This window comes from Amblyomma mixtum, chromosome 10, assembly GCF_055824585.1.
Source record: "Amblyomma mixtum isolate Tamu chromosome 10, ASM5582458v1, whole genome shotgun sequence".
NCBI classification, from domain to species: Eukaryota; Metazoa; Arthropoda; class Arachnida; order Ixodida; family Ixodidae; genus Amblyomma; species Amblyomma mixtum.
The window spans coordinates 11,554,332-11,574,745 of NC_143021.1; the positions used below are offsets into that span (position 1 = coordinate 11,554,332).

At 50.0% G+C, this 20,414-nt stretch overlaps 2 protein-coding genes across 2 annotated transcripts; one reads left to right on the top strand and one right to left on the bottom strand.

Annotated features, from left to right (window-relative positions):
- The first annotated feature begins 3,261 nt into the window (after positions 1 to 3,261).
- LOC149325133 (uncharacterized) lies at positions 3,262 to 4,391 on the top strand. The gene is made up of 2 exons (XM_089564193.1): positions 3,262 to 4,128; positions 4,386 to 4,391. The coding sequence occupies exons 1-2, from the start codon at positions 3,262 to 3,264 to the stop codon at positions 4,389 to 4,391; spliced, it is 873 nt and encodes a 290-aa protein (XP_089420319.1).
- A 10,791-nt stretch (positions 4,392 to 15,182) lies between these two features.
- LOC149325134 (uncharacterized) lies at positions 15,183 to 20,005 on the bottom strand. The gene is made up of 2 exons (XM_089563542.1): positions 19,797 to 20,005; positions 15,183 to 16,180 (listed from the first exon to the last, which is right to left on the bottom strand). Exons 1-2 carry the CDS (start codon positions 20,003 to 20,005, stop codon positions 16,021 to 16,023), a joined length of 369 nt encoding a protein of 122 aa, XP_089419668.1. The 3' UTR covers positions 15,183 to 16,020.
- Between the last annotated feature and the right edge of the window lie 409 nt (positions 20,006 to 20,414).

Genomic DNA, 20,414 nt, shown 5'->3' on the forward strand with positions numbered 1-20,414 from the left:
TGACCCAAAACTTGACCTTTGCAGGATCATCTTTGCACACCGGAGGCTTGTTCACGATGTACTTCAGGATTGGGCAGCAGTAAAAAGAGGGCAAGCAAACCTTGCCCTTTGCAACATCAGTATATTGTTACGGGACGGCGGGCCCGCACAGAGAAAGGCACAGAGACTCAGACACAGGAGACTCAGACATAACCGGCGCGGCGATTCTCCTTTGTTCTCTGCTTCACGCGCTAGCGCCGCGCGCTCTCCCCTCGCGCTCGCGCCGCGCCTCTTCTTTATTTGTATACCGCAGCGCGCTCTTGGTTGCGAAGGTCGTATGCCGTTACATCTTTCCACCGGGGGGGGGGGGGGGGGGGGGCGGGGAAGAGGTGGAAGATAAGAGTCTCTTCCGGTCTCCAAGATAAGAGGGGGAAGACACCGCTGGTGTCCCCTAGCGCGTGCTTCGCTTTGCAGGCGGCATCGAACTCGTCCCGATGATCCCGGGCTGAGGTTCTTCGCACCGGCGCAGCTTGGTGCGCAGGAGACATCGTCACGTCGTGATGACAGTGTCGTCTGACACGAGACGGTCCCGGTAGATCCCGGGGCTGCTTGTAGGCGACTCCTCGCCGTACGAAAAGTGCGAGGGCTTCTCGCACCGCGGGACTTGGGATTGCGTTCACGGAGCAGCGCTCCACTTAAGGGGCGGCATTCAGGAAGGGAGGCCTGGTGCTGGTACGGGAGGGAGGCACTAGGGAGGACGTGGGAGCCAAGTCGGGATCACGGTGGGTGCCGGAGACATAGCTCTTCATGTTGGAGACATGTTCCGGAAAAATGTGGTGTACACCGCGTGGTCGAAGCTCGGGGAGGTCTTCTAGACGGTACGTAACGGGGCCGAGCCGTGCAACTACACGGTAAGGGCCGCGGAATCGGGGCAAGAGCTTCGCGGCACGGCCAGTCGCGCGGATGGTGCGGCGAACGAGGACCAAGTCACCGGACCGAAAGGAGGGAGGCGGTGGTGCTGCAGCATTGGCCACTTGCGCACGCGCATGGGCCGTGAGAAGGTTGCGCTGAGCGTCGAGGCGGGCGGAACGAAGTCGTTGGGCGCAGTCAGTCGGTGACGCAGTAGGATGGCGAAGGCCCAACTGCGCGTCGAGAGGGATGGAGGGCGTTCTGCCATAGACGACTGAGAACGGCGTGACATGCGTTGTTTCTTGAGCCGCAGTGTTGAGCGCAAAAGCTGCAGTAGAAACAAAACGATCCCAGTTTGTGTGGGACGGAGCGACGTAGGAGGCGAGTATATCCGTAAGGGTGCGGTTGACACGCTCCACGAGGCCATTGCACTGGGGATGATTGACGGATGTAGTGGAATGCGCAATGCCGAAGGAGCGGAGGGCACGCTCAAATTCTTGGGACATAAAGCAGCTCCCGCGGTCCGTGATGAGGCGTTGTGGCACACCATGCCGAAGAACAAGATGTTGTTCCACAAACAAGACGGCATGAGCGGACGACGTGTCGGGAACGGGCAGTGCTTCGACCCACTTGGAGAAGTAGTCGACCGCAACCAGAATATACCGGTTGCCGGCGCGTGTCTTCGGGAACGGGCCCAAATGATCCAGTCCAACCAGTTCGAAAGGTGAACTCGGCGGCGAAAACGCCTGCGGGGGTGGCTTGGTTACTCGTGTGGATGACTTCCTGAACTGGCACGTCTGGCAGGACGCCACGTGTTCCTTGACGTCTCTGGACATATTAGGCCACCAAAAGCGCTCCGCCACTCGTGCGTAGGTTTTGCTGCGACCAAGGTGACCAGCCGTGGGAGCGTCGTGTAGGCCGCGCAAGATTTGCGACCGCAGTGTTGCCGGCACAACTGGCAACCACACGGGTGGTCGACCGCGGGACCACTTCACATGACACAAGAGGTTATCCTTCATTTGTTAGACCCGGCGCAGTTTGCGGAGACCTGCGCCGACGGTGGTGCCAAGGGAGTGGATTATGGCAGCAACGTCGGGATCTTGCGCTTGCGCAGTCCTGAGGTCCGTCAAAGCTGTCACGGAACAAGGGTGGCGAGAAAGGAAATCGGCATCCTGATGTGCAGAGCCGCGCCGATGCACTATGGTGAAATCATACTCTTGAAGTTGCAGGGACCAGCGTGCAATCTTGGCATTTAAGTGTTTGGCAGACTGCAGCCAAGTCAGAGCGCTATTGTCCGTGACGATGGTAAAGTGACGGCCGTACAAGTAGGGACGGAACTTCTCGACGGCCCAGACAACGGCGAGGCACTCGAGTTCTGAAGAGTGGCGGCGGCGCTCAACGTCGGAAAGCTGGCGGCTGGCATAAGCTAGGACTTTATGGTCACCAGACTCGTCTTCCTGCAGAAGGACAGCGCCGAGCCCATCTTGGCTGGCATCCGTGTGGAGGACGATGGGGGCCGATTCGTTGTAATGGGCCAACGTAGGAGGCTCGAGGAGCGCGTGCTTGACGTCAAGGAACGCGAGCTGTTGGGCCGGTGTCCAACTCCACGCTGCATTCTTCTTCAGTAGGGCGGTCACGGAGCGCTTCGCTTGGCAAAGTTGGGTATAAAACGACGGAAGTATGAAGCAAATCCGAGGAAACTTTTGAGCTCCTTGGCAGTGGTGGGAGCTTCGTAAGCCGTAAGCGCTTTTAGCTTCTCCGGGTCGGGACGGATGCCATGCCGGCTCACAACGTGACCCAAGTACGTGACCTCTGCGAAACCGAAGAAACATTTCTTTGGTTTTAAGCGAAGCCCAGCAGAGGTAAGGGCTTCGAGGAAGAGTTTGAGTCGCCTTTGGTGTTCATCAAACGTGGCCGCATAGACAATGACGTCATCCAGGTAGACCAGCGCCATAGTCCACTTCATATGGCCTAAGACGCGGTCCATGAGGCGCTGAAAGGTGGCTGGAGCATTTGAGAGACCGAACGGCATACGGTTGAATTGGTAGAGGCCGTCGGGAGTCACGAATGCTGTCTTTTCCACATCATCGGGGTGAACAGGCACCTGCCAGTAGCCCGAGAGCAGATCTAGGGTGGAAAAATAACGGGCCCCCTTCAGGCGGTCAAGTGCATCGTCGAGGCGGGGCAGCGGGTACACGTCGAGACGAGTGATAGCGTTCAACTTGCGGTAATCTACGCAGAAGCGGAGTGTTCCATCCTTCTTGCGCACAAGGACGACAGGGGAGGCGGCGACGAAGAAGCGGCGCCGCCGAGCGAAGAAGGCGCGGCCCCAGCAGGAGCTGTGTTCGCCCCCGGTTCGCCGTCGTCGCTGCCATGGCGGACGACGATGATGACTCCGAGAAGTCGTCGATGTCCTCGATGTTGACCGGGGGCGGCGGGAAGAGAAAAACGGCCGCCGCAGCCGGCGGCGGCGGCTCGGGCATGGGCCTCTGCCTCTGCCTGGTCTGCGTCTTAGCCGTCTGCGGGGCCGGGGCGGTGGCCGCCTTCATGCTGCTCGACGAAGGCGGAGCCAACAGCACCGGCAACGCGACCGAAGCCGCCAGTTCTGGGGCCGCCGGTGGTGGATCGACCGGCGCTGCTTCTGCTGCAGCCCCTGGTCCTGGCGAACAGCCTGCTGACCCCAACAAGCCTGTTGACCCCAACAAGCCGGTTGACCCCAACAATCCACCTCCTGACCCCAACAATCCGCCTCCTGACGCCAACAATCCGCCTCCTGACCCCAACAATCCGCCTCCTGACCAGAACAAGCCGGGGGGGAGAAGACGGGCGAGCGAGGATGCTCCCAGGCTGGACGCGTACGGACGCTTCGCCACAGACTCGCCACCCGGTGGAGACGCCGGCGAGGGCGCCGCCAAGGCTCTCAGGGTTGCTGCCATAGCTATGCAGCGACAGCATCGCAAGTCGGTGCGGAGAAGCTTCCGCAAGACGGCGGTCAACCTTGTGGCTGGGCAAGCGCAGAAGCAGTCTGGCAATAGCCTGCAGCGGCGTTCGGGGGCCGAGGAAGGCGACACGGAGTCCAAGCGGGCCAGGCACATCACTCGTCAAGCATTGGGTGCCGCACGCGGTCTGCCGCCGAAGTCTGCCGCAGCACAAAACCGGAAGCGACCGTCAACAGCCAGCGGATCGCGATCCCACCGCTGCCACCAAATGTTACGGGACGGCGGGCCCGCACAGAGAAAGGCACAGAGACTCAGACACAGGAGACTCAGACATAACCGGCGCGGCGATTCCCCTTTGTTCTCTGCTTCACGGGCTAGCGCCGCGCGCTCTCCCCTCGCGCTCGCGCCGCGCCTCTTCTTTATTTGTATACCGCAGCGCGCTCTTGGTTGCGAAGGTCGTATGCCGTTACAATATATCGCACACGGGAGGCTTATTCAGAATCTACCTCAGGATTGGGTTGCAGTATAAAGAGGGGAACCAAACCTTGACTTTTGCAGAATTAGCATCGCACAGTGGAGGCTTGTTCACTGTCTGCTTGAGGATTGGGTGGCAGTAAAAAAAGAGGCAACCAAATCTTGAGCATTGCAGAATCAGCTTTGCAGAATCAGCTTTGCACGAAAGGATGCTTGCTCACAATATACTTCAGGATCGGTGTGCAGTAAAAAGAGCTGTACCTAACCTTGACCTTTGCAAGATCAGCTTTGCACACCGGAGGCTTGTTCACTTTGCACTACAGGATTGGGCAGCAGTAAAAAGAGGAGAAGCAAACCTTGCCCTTTGCTAGATCAGTATCGCACACGGGAGGCATGTTCAGAATCTACCTCAGGATTGGGTTGCAGTAAAAAGAGGGGAACCAAACCTTGACCTTTGCAGAATTAGTGACGCACAGCAGAGGCTTGTTCACTGTCTACTTGGGGATTCAGTAAAAAAAGGGCAACGAAATCTTGAGCTTTGGAGAATCAGCTTTGCACGAAAGGATGCTTGCTCACTATATACTTCAGGATTGGGTTGCAATAAAAAGACGAGAAAGAAACCTTCACCTTTGCCGGATCAGTTTTGGACAAGGGAGGCTCGTTCACAATGTACTTCCAGATTTGGTTGTAGTATAAAGAGGGGAACGAAACCTTGGTCGTTGCAGGATTAGCTTTGCACAGCGGAGGCTTGTTTGTTATCTACTTGAGGATTGGGTGGCAGCAAAGAAAGGCGCAACCAAATCTTGAGCTTTGCAGAATCAGGTTTCCACGAAAGGATGCTTGCTCACTATATACTTCAGGATTGGGTTGCAGTAAAAAGATGAGAAAGAAACCTTCAAATTTGCCGGATGAGTTTTGGACAAGGAAGGCTGGTTCACAATGTACTTCCAGATTTGGTTGTAGTAAAAAGAGGGGAACGAAACCTTGGTCGTTGCTGGATTAGCTTTGCACAGCGGAGGCTTGTTTGTTATCTACTGAGGATTGGGTGGCAGCAAAGAAAGGCGCAACCAAATCTTGAGCTTTCCAGAGTCAGCTTTGCACGAAAGGATGCTTGCTTACTATATACTTCAGGACTGGGTTGCAGTAAGAAGATGAGAAAGAAACCTTCAAATTTGTCGGATGAGTTTTGGACAAGGAAGGCTGGTTCACAATGTACTTCCAGATTTGGTTGCAGTAAAAAGAGGGGAACGAAACCTTGGTCGTTGCTGGATTAGCTTTGCACAGCGGAGGCTTGTTTGTTATCTACTGAGGATTGGGTGGCAGCAAAGAAAGGCGCAACCAAATCTTGAGCTTTGCAGAGTCAGCTTTGCACGAAAGGATGCTTGCTCACTATATACTTCAGGACTGGGTTGCAGTAAGAAGATGAGAAAGAAACCTTCAAATTTGCCGGATGAGTTTTGGACAAGGAAGGCTGGTTCACAATGTACTTCCAGATTTGGTTGTAGTAAAAAGTGGGGAACGAAACCTCGGTCGTTGCAGGATTAGCTTTGCACAGCGGAGGCTTGTTTGTTATCTACTGAGGATTGGGTGGCAGCAAAGAAAGGCGCAACCAAATCTTGAGCTTTGCAGAATCAGCTTTGCACGAAAGGATGCTTGCTCACTATATACTTCAGGATTGGATTGCAGTAAAAAGACGGGAAAGAAACCTTCACCTTTGCCGGATCAGTTTTGGACAAGGGAGGCTCGTTTACAATGTACTTCTAGATTTGGTTGTAGTAAAAAGAGGGGAACGAAACCTTGGTCGTTGCAGGATTAGCTTTGCACAGCGGAGGCTTGTTTGTTATCTATTTGAGGATTGGGTGGCAGCAAAGAAAGGCGCAACCAAATATTGAGTTTTGCAGAATCAGCTTTGCGCGAAAGGATGCTTGTTCACGACATACTTCAGGATTCGACTGCAGCTAAAAGTGGGAAACGAAACCTTGACCTTCAAAGGATCCGCTTTACACACTGGGGGCTTGTTCACTATATACTGCAGGATTGGGCTGCAGTAAAAACAGGGGAAAGAAACCTTGACCTTTGCAAGATCAGTATTCCACACGGGAGGCTCGTTCAAAATGTACTTCCAGATCTGGTTGTAGCAAATAGAGCGGAACCAAACCTCTCGATCTTTAGAGGCTTGTTCACTGCCTACTTGAGGATTGGGTGACAGTTAAAAAAGGGAAACCAAACCTTTACCTTTGCAGAAACAGCTTTGTACAAAAGGATGTTTGTGAATAATACACTTCAGGATTAAACTGCAGTAAAAAGAGGGGAACCAAGCCTAGATCTTCAGCTTAGCACACTGTGGACTTTTTCTCTGTATACTGGAGGATTTGGTTGCAGTAAAAAGAGGGTAACCAAACCTTGACCTTTGCAGAATCAGTGCTGATCACGAGAGGCTTGTTCAAAATCGACTTCAGAATTTGGCCTCAGTAAGAAGAGGGAGCGTCAGATTTGCACGCGAGAGGCCCGTTAACAATCTCCTTCAGTGCTGGGCTGAAGTAATGAGTGGGAAAACAATCCACGGCGAACAAAGCGTTGCGAGTAACGAATTGTTGTTAAGGATTGGTTTTAATTTCATAACTAACTTCGGATGGGAGACGCGTTCAAATGGTTTTTCGAAGTACAGAAGTATAAAGTAAATTTGGCTATGATTATCAAGGGCTACCGCTAGGTCTTGGGCGGTCTCAAGTTGTATAAGTTGGCACGCTATAATTAGGCAAAAAGACTAGTTACAAAAAAAAACAGGACAAGACAGGTACGTGCGCGACATTCGCCTGTTGATTAAATGTGCTGGTTTCCTTATATACTCACATACAACAAACAAATGTTCAAACACGTAAGAAATACAAGATGTTAAGAGCTAATCATAAAACCGTAACCCGTGTATCACCGTTTTCCATCGCGCTACTTGTTAAAAATGGAATCTCGCTGTGCGTCAGAACTATCGACGGATCGTTTACGGATTCCGTGGGACCGACCCGTGCCATTTCGTATGCTTCAAAGAGTACTCTTTCATTCCGGTCTGCGAAATGCCCTGTTATGGTGGTTTCCTCGAATCGTGGGATGCATTCTTTGGAGCGAGCTACATGTATGGAGAGATTGCTCGGATTGTTGATTTTTCCGCAGTTTCTTCTATGCTCACCCAGTCTGATGTTTATGCATCTTTCGGTGTGGCCCTCGTCTCTCCTGCTGCAAGACAGCGGGATGTTGTACATAGAATACTTATCACAATTCATGATCGTCTTTTGATGGTCGACTCCGCATTTCGTCATGACACTCTTTTCCCTATCCCCGAAGTTATCTTTTCTGCACATTCAGATTAATTTTAGGGGGCTGAAAAGACAACGGAGGTTTCATGTTTTATTGCAATTTGTTTTAAGCCTGTGCGATACCTTCTGTATGTTTGGCACAACAAAAGGCCTCACCCTTTATTTTTCCTTCGTCGTCCCATTTTCTGAACTGGTTAGCTCTCTGATCATCTTCTCTGCAACTGAGCCAATTAGATCTTCAGTAAATCCGCTTGAGACCACCCTGCCAACTTGCAGTTGTAAACTTTTTCCCATATCGTGACCACACGAATTCTTAGCGCACTGTCGTAGGGATGAGTATGCTGCACTTCTTTTTACAAGCTTTGATTGGCATGTGTCATATCTAATTATTGGCTTTTCACCTTTGGTTTTGTGCACACAGCACGTATGGTCAGGGTACATGTGTATTTAGATGTCAAGGAATCTGATACTGAAGTTTTCCGGCGTTTCATGCCTAAAGTCAAGCGCTGCGAATACCGCTCTGAAATGCTGCAACAAGAGTTCAATGTCAATCGACCTGTCCTGACGGTAGGAGGAATACAGTAGAAAGTCGTCAACATGCCTTCAAAGCGCTGAAAACCCAAGGGCCTCCAGCTCGTTTCTCAGCAAGCAGCCACCTTTCAAAATCGCAATGCATGAGCCTATGCAAATCCCGTCGCATTGATTGTACATAATGCCAACATGCTCGACAAACAGATTAATCATGCACAAACGCAGGAATTCCAGGAAACCACATGCACTAGTTCCACACTGCTTCTCGATTTTATTAACCCGAAATTCAGCACTGCTCTCCTACACGGCTACGAGTTCGGCTTTCTGTGGAAAGTTATAAAACGTGCCTTTAACATCGATGGATGGGCATTGTACAGGATCAGTTTGCTTGAACAAGGCAATAATTTCCTCCGTGTCTGGCACCAGGAATATGTCGTTGATTGGTTGTTTGGGAGAACGGATAGGTGTGCCTGAAGATACTTGGCTATGTCTTTGCCATGTGTCCCAGTCCTCGACGATCATTGAGAACAGCAACCCTTCCTTGTGGGTCTTTACGGCAAAACATGGTCTCAGTGAAAGCTCACTACTTCCTTTCATCTCAATCCTTAGCTTCTCTAGGCCCATGCGTCCACAGCTCTTCGCTACCCCTAGGCGTACCTGGTGAAGGTGCTTCTCGCAGAAGTCCGCCGCCTCAAAGCTCTTGTTGATGGCTTCCAGTGCTTTCTGGTCGTACTCGTCCTTGTTCATGACCACGAATCTTGCCGTCTTGTCTGAGAGCAGCAAGCTAAGGTTAATCTGCTTCAAGAAAGTGTTTTTTTCTCAGCACACCTGCTATTCAAGATGCACTGCAGTCCTTCAGAAACACGAGATTCTTTGTAGTTAGCACCATGCTGACCAGCTGCAGAGGCTTCATGTGCGGCTATGGTGCGAACTTGGAGCCCTTATCCAGAGTCGAGGTCACTTTCACCGGAACGGAACGCGGCCCACCTCATGACAAGGTACTTCTTGAACTTGGCTGAGCAACTCGGAAAGCAACGATGGAATAAAGCCCCCTGAAAACTGCCACGCAAGGTTTGCCGTTCCGAATGACCGTCGAATACCGGACACATGGCAAAGACATATAGTCAAGTGTCTTCAGGCACACCTGCCCGTTCTCCCAATCAATGACACATTCATGGGGCCAGGCAAGGAGGAAATTATTGCCTTCTTCAAACAAAATGAAAATGTACAGGCGCCCAAATCTTTAGCTGGCGTGCGCGAGCGGCGACTTTTCTGTACGTCAGCGCCGTATGACGGAGCGAAGTTGGAAATAGGATGAGGCTAAGCGCATGCTCACAAAGCACGCTCAGCTTGGGCCGTCGTCTGCTAAGCTGTTCCTTCTTAAGGACGTCACCCCTTATTATCGCGTTTCGACGAGCAGACAGCGTGAGTAGGCCAACGGTGGTTTTGCTCGCATTTTACGCTGCGAAGAACAGCGTTGTAGCAACCAAGCGACGAAATAAAACTGAAAAATATGCCGAACACGCCCAATCATGCGATAAGCCGGAGAACATGGGTCGTTATCATTATGAATGGAGAACATGGGTCATTATCGTTATGAAAGGGTTATCACTAGCTGAGGCAACAATCTGCAAATCTTCTTTTGTTTTCCTGATGAGGTAGCGAGGAGCATCTTCGATCCGGCTTTCGTCCCAGTAGGCACGTATGATTCTGCCCACTGAAGTCCCGGCCACTCCAGTTGCTTTAGCATCTCCTTCTGCGATGAGCCGCCCAAGGACATCCCTATAATTCGGAGTCTTGTCGCTTGACATACACGGAGTGGAACCTTGATAACTGTTCCGAACTGCTGCGAGCACGGCTGCAGAGCAGCTTCACTTCAGTTTCACAGCGGCCTTTTAGTTTCGTCGCCAAGCTGAAGCATAAAGCACGCTGAGTGTTGATAAAGGCCGATTCACACGACGGACCGTTCGCCCGCGGCCCGCGCACTACGTGTGCATACGTCAGCACTTTGAGGGGCGCGCTGTCGGCCGCCATCCATCCATGCATCCAGCGCGCCTCTCAAAGTGCTGACGTATGCACACGTAGTGCGCGGGCCGCGGGCGAACGGTCCGTCGTGTGAATCGGCCTTAAGCGCCCTTCGTTCAGATGAAAAAGAGCTTTCGCGTCAGCAAGTAACATATGAACGATCCATGTTCTCCGGCTTATCGCATGATTGGGAGTGTTCAGCCTATCTTTCAGTTTTATTTCCTCGCTTGGTTGCTACAACGCTGTTCTTCGGAACGTAAGATGCGAGCAAAACCATTCGTCTACTCACGCTGCTCGTCGAAACGCGATAATAAGGGGTGACGTCCTTAAGAAGGAACAGCCTGGCAGACGACGGGCCCAGCCCAGCGTGCTTTGTGAGCATGCGCTTAGCCTCATCCTGTTTCCAACTGCGCTCCGTCATATGGCGCTGACGCACAGAAAAGTCGCCGCTCGCGCACGCCAGTTAAAGATTTGGGCGCCTGTACAATGCCTATTCATGGATGTTAAAGACATGTTTTATAGCATTCCACAGAAAGCCGCACTCATAGGAGAGCACTGATGCATTTGGGCCTAAAAAAATCGAGAAGCAGTGTGGAACTAGTGCATATGGTTTTCTGGACTTGCTGCGTTTGTACATGCCTTCCTTGTTGGTCGAGCATGATGGCATCGTGTACACTCAGCGCGACTGGATTTACATAGGCTCATGCATTGCGCCTTTGAAAGGTGGCCGCTCGCTGAGAAACGAGCTGGAGTTCCTTGGGTTTTGAGGGCGTTTCAGGTACGCTGACGACTTTCTACTTTGTTCCCCATACCTTAAGGTCAGGTGTAGTGACACTGAATTTGTACTACAGCATTTTAAAACGGTTTTCGCTGGGCTTGACTTCAGGCTTGAAACGCCGAAAAACTACAGTATCAGAATCGTTGACATCTAAATACACATGTACCCTGATCATGCGTGCCGGGTGTACAAAACCAAAGCGGAAAAGCCAATAATTAGATATGACACATGTCAATGAAAACGTGTAAAAAGAAGTGTAGCATACTCATCCCTACGACAGTGTGTTGAGAAATCGTGTGGTCACGAAATGGGAAAAAGTTTACAACTGCAAGTTGGCAGGCTGGCCGCAAGCGGATTTCCTAAACACCTGATTGGCTCAGTTGCAGAGAGGATGATCAGAGAGGTAACATTTCCAGAAAATGGGACGACGAAGGAAACAGAAAAGATGTGGTCAGCTGTTGTACCATATCTATTTATTATCTATTTACAAGATACTGCCGGCCTCAGTCTGAGGCCTTAGACAGGAGTGGGCATATCTATATTACATCAAGGAAATGCACTTAACAAAAAAGCATCACAAGAATTCAAGTGAAAAGGAGAGACGAAATCGATAAGTAAAGCGCGAAAAAAACAACCAGGCGCGTACACAGCAGCACGACACAACCACGCATGCTCAATCACTTGAGCAAGAAACGAAATATACAAACAATGAAAACAATCATGCATATACATACGCAAGGTATCGCACCGGCTTAATAAAATTGCAGCTAAGCATGAAAACTTCGTTGTCTTTTCAGCCCCCCAAAACTAATCTGAATGTGCAAAAAAGTTAACTTCCTGGGATAGGAAAAAAAGAATCAGCACGACATGCGGAGTCGACCATCAAAGAGAAGATCATGAATTGTGATAAGTGCGCTATATGCAATATCCTGCTGTTTTGCAGCTAGAGAGATGTGGGCGAGAGCGAAAGGTGCACAAACATCAGACTGGGTGAGAATCGAAGAAACTGCGGCAAAATCAACAATCCAAGTAATCTCTCCATGCATGTAGCTCGCTGCAAAGAATGCATCCAAATATCCGAGAGAACCACCATAATCGGGCATTTCACAGACCGGAATGAAGGATGTGGGGGCTTACCCGCACCCAGTGACGGTGTGTAATATTAGGTGGCATTTCGCCCACGTAACGCGGGTTCGGGCCAGAGCAAGCTGAGGGCACTGCCTGTCTTTGGTGCGTGCCTGCACTCTCGCTCCGAAGGAAGGAAAGTGCAGTTATTTAAGATTGGTTTATTAGTTCCTTGTGGTTAACGTCACAAAGCGACTCAGTGAAGTGCTCCAGAAATGTCGACCACCTGGGCTTCTTTAACGTGCACTGACATCAACCAGTACGTGCCTCTAGGATTTCGCCTCCATAGAAACTCAGCCGCCGCGGCCGGGATCGAACCCGCGTCTTTCGGGACAGCAGCCGAGTGCCGTAACCAGTGAGCCACCGCGGCGGGGCAGTTATTTAAGAGCACAAGTGTTTGTTAGACAGTAAGCTTCATAGCATTACACTGCACTAATCCCCAGACCTCGGTGCAACCCATAGCCCCGCCGCAGCATCCGCAAGCGGGCCCGCGGAGCTGCGCGCGCAAAGCAAAGACTACATACGTGTGTGACGGCACAGCTAAGGGTGGTCGCATGCCGCACGACCAACCAAAGGGCTAAATCGCGCGCAACACAACACGAGGAAGGATGGGGAATATGCGGAGCACATCTTGGCAACGCAGGTTTCACGGCAATGGCTCATCGCGCGTCTTCACCGGCAATGGCCTGTGATGACTAAGAACCGGCCAGATTAGGCCCTCGCGAATCTGGAGCCCGTCGGCGCCGCATAGGCGGCCCACACAACTCCGGAGGTTATGGCCTGGACTCAAACATACACACTAGGTGCGTACGTTAAAACACCCGCGCTCTTGGTCTTCCGGCAAAGGCCGGGGCACCAGGGAGCCAAACTCTACGCACCTTTCTGCTGCCAGAGTCCGTGGCAATCTCCCCGTTCATTTCCCGCTCGCGCCTCTCGCCGAAACAACGCCCCCCAACTGCCACTCGGAGTGACCCAATGGGGACGCGAGGTCGAAGCGGGAAGAACGGAAGGAGGGTTATTTACTGCGGTTCTCGAAAGAGCTTCCCTTGCAAGGGAGGACAAACAGCGCGGATGCCCGCTTTCCGCTCGCGGACATCCCACGTGGGGTATCTCTAACGAACGAAACGGCAGAAGCGGGCGCGCACTCGGGTAGCCCAAGAAGATCAATCCCCACAAAGAGTAATTAATATTTGAAGCATACGGAATGGCACGGGCCGGTTCCACGGAATGCGTAAGCGATCCGGCGATAGTGCTGAAGCACAGCGAGATTCCATTTTTAACAAACAGCGCGATGGAAAGCAGTGATACACGGGTTACGGTTTCACGATTAGCACTTAACAACTTGTACGCCGCGGTGGCTCAGTGGCTATGGTGCTCGGCTGCTGGCTCGAAAGACGCGGGTTCGATCCCGGCCGCGGCAGCTGAATTTCTTTGGAGGAGAAATTCGAGGCCCGTGTACTGTGCAATGTCAGTGCACGTTAAAGAACCCCAGGTGGTCGAAATTTCCGGAGCCCTCCACTTCGGCGTCTCTAATAGCCTTAGTCGCTTTGGGACGTTAAACCCCATAAACCAACTAACCATTTCTTACGTGTTTGTGCATTTGTTCTTTGTATGCGAGTATACAAGGAGAGCAGCATATTTAAAAATCAGTTGAAAGTTCGTCCACGAACCTGTCTTGTCTTGTGTTTTATTTACTACTCCCTGTGCCTAAGTATAGCGCGCCAAAGTGAAGGTTGAAAACCAAGTAGCCGCCATTACAGCATTGCTTTGTTTCAAGTAGTTGTGTGGTGGTCAATTATACTGTTCGTCGACCACCACCCTCGGGTCGATTATATTATTAATTGGTAAGAAAGCCAAAATATGTTTTAATATTATGTTCTCCAGCTCATTTGCGCATGTACACAATAATGAGATAGATCTCCGTGACGTTTCTTTCGCGTTGCGACCTTGTATCCAAAATTTATTTAATGCTTAATTATTTTTGAATTCCGTCGCTCTACGTGTGACGCCAAACATATTGAACCAAGGCAGTGCATCGCGAGTCAACAACGCCGGATGCCGAATGGACGAAGCCGCCTTTCCCGCGCAGCAGAACCCTTAACACTCCTGCGTTAAAATTTAAATTTCGCGCTTTCCGCGATCCTTGTGCATTAAGGGATCACTAAGACCCATTGTCTGCATTCAAACTTTATAAACCACACGCTTGACTTGCGTGAGACGGACGCCGTTAACGTAGAATGAATTCTGAATTTTCGTCGACGTTTGCCTATAGTTATTTTTAGGCCTCAGTCTCTTGATACGGGAAGGCTTGACGGGGGGATCACAGGAGTCGGGATGTAAATTTCGTTGTGCTAGCTGATGAGCCAGCTAGCATTTTGGGATTCCTGCCTAGCATGGGGCTCACCGTGCGGTGAATGAGCAAAGGTGCAGAAGGTGCACAGCTTCCTCTGTGCCTTCTTTGAGTTGAAAGCAAATTTCTCGGCGTGAAGCATATGATTACTTTCATACTGCTTGCAAAATCTCTGAGTTCCTCTACAAAGAAGCTACACAGTTCATGAACCATTTGAATTTCTTCGTGCTTATATTCTGAAGTTTCGAGTGCTGAGAGCTGAGATGTCACTTCGTTTTGTAATAGACAGAGCAGCTTAAAGAAATGTTCGGAAAAATGGCCGAAAATACGTGAAGATTTTGTGCGTGAACTAGAGCCAGCAGTTCCAGTAGCCTATGCGTCTGGCTGCACGAACTACCTTCAACAACTTCGTATGAGTCAGTGGTGGAAGCGTGGCGGAACACGCATCGATACAAATTTCCTCTCATATTTTGCACTCGATCATCTAAAGCAAGTTTGTTAATTTGAAAATAAAAAAAAACTGAGTAACAGCTCTAAAAACGAGGACGACAGCATACATCAGTAGTCTTCTTTATCTTGACTCCCCTTTTTTTTTTGGCTTGTACAATGTGATTGTGATTTACTAGAACATAGTTGCTGCTATGGCTATTATCACTGTATTAAAATAGTGCACGTCCTGATATCGCAGGAGTGTGATAGGCTGATAGCTTAACGGGTAGCCACGTGAATTAACTTTCCGCGGAAGCAAACATGACATATGTGTGATAAACTTTTATTTACAAATCAGGCAGCAAAATGATAAAAGCAGCGGCAGCGATGAATGAGAGACATTATGGCGACTGCGTCGGGAGGCATGTGCGAAATCCCACATCTATCAACTCTTCCCTCCCTCCTGTACAATTTCCCTAACCCCTGCGGTGAAATACGCAATAGTAGAATTTCTCTCCTCTCTTCTTTGTTTCTTACTAAACCTTCTCGGCAGTTTTCTTCGGTCCTGTAGATTGATGGCATCCGAGCGGTCCACAACGGACGACGTTGTTTTGATACCCGCCACTGGCGCGTCATGGAAATTTCAGTTGACGCGTACTGGTTTGATAATGGAGATGATTTTGTCGTGAAAACATGAGTAGACTTGTCGAGGGAGTGAACAAATTAAAAATTAAAGGTGTCTTGACCTCAGATAATTCGTTTACGGGAGGCCGTGTTTCGTCAACACAGCAGTGAGCTGCTAAATAACTTGCCGTAGTCGATAAGAGAATGGGCCGTAAATAGTTCGGTTACTTTGTAATAAATAAGCAATGAAGAGTTTCACTCACTACCGCTGATGCGCGTGCCTACTGGCTCTGATGTTTTTTTTTTTGGTTTTGAGACACGGTATTCCAGGCAGCGGAACGGCATTTTTTCTTTTCCTTCACTAAAAGAACTATTCCCTCCTGCTTTCAGCGGAACAGTTGAGTTGCGGCGCGGGCATCCCGCCTTCTCCAGCCGTGGGGAAGTAGTGAGAATTCGGCGCGTCACGAATATGGCAACGACGGAGTGAGGAGACGGTGAAGTGATAACACGCAACTTCGATGAATGGAAGGCGAGGCGTCAGCGTAGTCACCAGTAGCCACCGCCGTAGTGTCCTCCACCGTAGTGTCCCCCGCCGTATTGGTCGCCATCCAGTACGACCACCTTGCTCCGTGAGCTGTCGTGCTTGTGGTCGTAGTTGATGTGTGCGTGCTTGCTACCGTGACTCAAGTGCTCGTGTGTATGCACCCTGAAAAAATGAGACGTCTTATCACCCACAGCCTCTTTCTTCACGGTTTCATTTCCCTGTTTGGGCTGAGTGACACAGAACACTAGCTGCGTGTCCGAATTCAAGCAACCGGCGTCAAGACAAGGAATAATGCGCACAACATACACGTAAGGTGCAGTACAACTGGCACGTTTAGGTGGAACCAAGTTGCTCAAAAGTTTGTTCTATGCGTGTTTAAGTAATAAAGGGCCCTGCTTCAGCGCTATGCACGGAAACATTTATTAAGGGGCACTTAGGCCCGGCAGTCTATTTGCGACGCGCAGCTCATTGGAGGCCACTGGAATGCAGCTATGCACACACAAACTCAGCACTTTGTGTAGTCAGGTCAATGCGACTTCAAAAGTTGCAGATGCACCGATTATTCGTAATCCTGTGCGGCCACGCAATAAATGTTAATTCTCTACACATATCATGCCGGAGCGGCGACGGGGACGCGGTTGGTCTGCGTGCCACGATGCTCAGGAAGCTCAGAAATACATTACTGAAGGTATGATCGGTCTTATTGGTCTGATGAATATTCACGTGGCGAAACGTCATAGATACCCTAAGTGACTCATAGAACGCTAAAGAGGCAGAAGTCAAATATAGCTTAAGTGACACGTGGGCCGCTAAACGAGCAGTCTTGCAAAGGAAAAGATTATCTAAGAACCCAGTGATATGTCCCTCTCCTGCGACTGCACAATATGTAGCCAGTTCGTGTATATTTACCACCTCTCCATTCAGAATAAACTGCTGGAACATAGCGATTGTGTGCGCTCTTTCTTGTCCCTGCTTGCTGCTGCTCTGTTTCGCATGTCACCGAATCAAACGCTATTTTTCGAGCTGGCAGTGGTATTTCGTGTCTTTGGCGTCCTCAGATGCTCGAGCAGAAGGTTTTAAAGTAGTGCATGCGCTGAAAGAAACCCTATAATAGTGCTTGCGTTGCATTCAAGCTCAATGACTGTGGGCAAGATATACGCTTGATCAGAGCGCAGGATTTACCAAAAGCGGTCGGTTCGGATTAAGGCGTTCAATTTTCTCAAACTTTATTTTATTTATTCAAGTACCCTAAAGGTCCAGCACGGCATTACATAGGAGGGGGAGGGGGGACATGAAAGCAAAGCAAAGTCATAGCTACGAACAAGATAAGAAATTGTGTTGTCAGGATAAGCCGTAGTAACAAATAAGATGGCAGGTAAGCGGGAATATAATAATGGTAAATAGGCAAACAAACAAAACTCCATTACGGTACAGAACTGTGATAAAGAGATAAAAAGGAAACAATCGTGTCAGGAAGTATTAAAAACAAGTGTATAGTGCACGACAGCTGACACAAGACGGTGAAATTAATGCAATCATTCACAGAAATACAAAAATTAACACAGAAACTAAATAAGCATAGCGAAAATGTTGTGGAGTCACCGCGACAAAGAGACAGATGGCACCAAAAAAATCCATGAGAAAGAAAACCTGTACATTACACAACAAAACAGCATAAACAGATTACAAAGCACCTAAAAAAGCTAGCAATGCAGCTTGGAATAATTATGAATCAAATAATTAGGCAGCAACCCATTCCATTCGTTTATTGGTAAATTTAGCGCTGCATTTCTGTATTTTTTTGTACGTGAGAAAATTGGTCAGATTTTGTTTCCATGGTCTATGCGAGATCAAACATGAGGAGAGGGAAGAAGATAGGAGCGGGCGAATTCAGAATTACTATAATATAAGGCATAAAAAATGATAATCGGGGAAATTTATTCTGGGTCGCAAGCGATGACAGGTTAAAATTTTCTTGAAGTAATGATACACTTTGAAATCGTGAGTATAATGATGAAATGAATCTTCCTGCTTGTTTTTAAGAGATTCGAGAAGACGTGAAAGGAACTCCTGATGAGGATGCCATATGATAGAAACATATTCTAAGTATGGCCTGATCAATGAAGTGTACACTTGATATCTTGTGGTAGAATTTGCAAGGTGTAAACGGTGTCCTAGCATGCCAAGTTTCTTGAATGTTTTACTGGTAATGTGATCGATGTGAGTATTCTATGAATGTTTAGAACACAAATGAACTCGTATATATTTTATGCAAGAGATATATTCGACACTTCTAATGTTTACTGTGTAAATGTTACATAACGGTCCACGGAAAGGAGATAATGTGTTTAGTTTTTTCTGCATTAATTTCCATTTGCCAAATACGGCACCATTCAGTTAACATGCCTAAAACAGATTGAAGCGCGTGAACATCATTCGGCTTAGTTATTTCTTTATAGATCCCAAAATCGTCTGCGTGATGAGAATCATCATCATCATCAGCCTAACTGCGTCCACTGGAGGACAAAAGCCTCTCCCATACCTCTCGAATTAACCGGGTCCTCTGCAAGCCTCAGTCGCCTTATATTCGCAAACTTGTTAATCTCCCGACCACTTAACTTTATGGCGCGCCCTCCTAGGTTGCTTTATCTAAGACTCCAAACGTTTACCATTAACGACAACCGCCTATCGTCCATAATTACCGACAACCGGCTATGTTGCCTTCGTATTAGATGCCCTGCCCAAGTTCATTTCCTCTTGATTTCGGCTAGGATTGAATTTACCCGCGTTTGGTCCCTCACCCACTCTGCTCTCACCCTGTTACTCCTTATAATTTCGTTACCATGGCTCGTTGGATTGTCCTGAATTTAAGTAGAGCGTTTTCGTAAGCCTCCACGTTTCTGCACCATAGAACAGTGCCGGTAAGATACAGCTGTTGAATACTTTTCGCGTGAGGGATATTGGTAAACTGCCATTCATGATCACATGATGATCCTCATCAGCCCGACTACGCCCACTGCAGGACAAAGGCCTCTCTCATATCTCGCCAACTACCCTGCACTGTGTCAGGTGCGGCCACCATACCCCCCAAATTTCTTAATCTCATTCGCCCACCTATCATTCTGCCGCCCTAGGTGGAACTCCAGCGCCTCGCTACTAATCGTAAACAGCTGTTGACGTCCTGGACTGTTCAACGTGAATTTTACATGCTCATAGAAATCATTCGTAGACAGTGATACAGAGGGTTTGAGTTCAGATCAAGGGTTCGATTGACCTTTCCTAAGGACTGTCTTGAACTGCTCTTGCGCTCGTGGTCACGAGTACCACAGGTGTAGGTATTACAAGCGCGCTGCAAAGTTGGCGCGAGACTCAAACGCCACTGGCCTTCACCTGCCGTTTTGCTGTGTTATGTGGGACGACATAATGAAAGTGCATGGACGAAAGTGCGGATGAAATGAAAGTGTGTGCGCTCTTCCACACTGCGGAAGGGGCGGGGGGGGGGGGGGGGGGGTGACATATCATAGTGGTACGTGGTCTATGAGAAGTGCAGTAGAAGGCAGCTCCGGATTAAAATGGGCACGTGGTGGGCTTTAGCGTGCTGCTGCAACGCTCTGCACACGCAAATTTCTGACTTCTCCTGCGTCGAAATGCCGCGAATTTGGGCTCCGGAAAAGAATTTCATAGCCTGTCCACTATCTTACGGACGCAATAAGCCTTGCAGTCAACGGTAGCGCCGCCAGTGTAGTACGTTTGAAGGCAGAAAGGGAAAGCTGCTTACGGCACGGGCACGGGGTACGGCATGTTGATGGGCACGAACTTGGTGTGCTGCACTTGCTTGCTGAGAGGAATCGGGATGGGTATGAACGAGGTGCCGCCAGACATGAGCATCGCCAGCTTGAGTAGCTTCTTCTCGGAGCTGGGCGCCACCAGGAGCAGCGCGACGAGCGCCAGCAGCAGCGGAGAAGCTCCCCTCGTTCGCCTCGCCATCGTGTCCCTGACCGCCGACAAGGTCCGGAGGGTCCTTTATAGGCGGCGCCGCCCTTCCGCCATTCGCGCGCATTTCCTCGCGCCGGTCGCTGGAGCGCGACCGCCCATGCGCCTCGCCCCGAGACGTCCACAAAGGCGGGAAACAAAAGCGCGCGCTCCGTCGGGGACGATGAGCGGAGGAAGCAGGAACATGCCCCACCGACGGAGCACTGCCTCCTGTCACGGCCGCCGAGCCCGGAGCAGGCAAATATGAAGAGGAAGCCGCGTTGGTAGAAAACGAGAATTGCTCGAAATAGGAGCAGCTCGCCGCCCGAGTGCGCGCGTTTTACGCGCCCTGCAAACTTTTCCAGCCGCAGTTTTTATAGCTCCTAACTGGATATAACCAAGAGGTTGCCCAAACGGAGCACAT

Bases quoted from the DNA above. Each gene is read 5' to 3' on its own strand.
- LOC149325134 (XM_089563542.1), bottom strand. From the start codon at position 20,005: ATGGCGAGGCGAACGAGGGGAGCTTCTCCGCTGCTGCTGGCGCTCGTC. The intron at 16,181-19,796 runs GTAAGCAGCTTT...TCATTTTTTCAG, and splicing joins CCGTACCCCGTGCCCGTGCC to GGTGCATACACACGAGCACT.
- LOC149325133 (XM_089564193.1), top strand. From the start codon at position 3,262: ATGGCGGACGACGATGATGACTCCGAGAAGTCGTCGATGTCCTCGATG.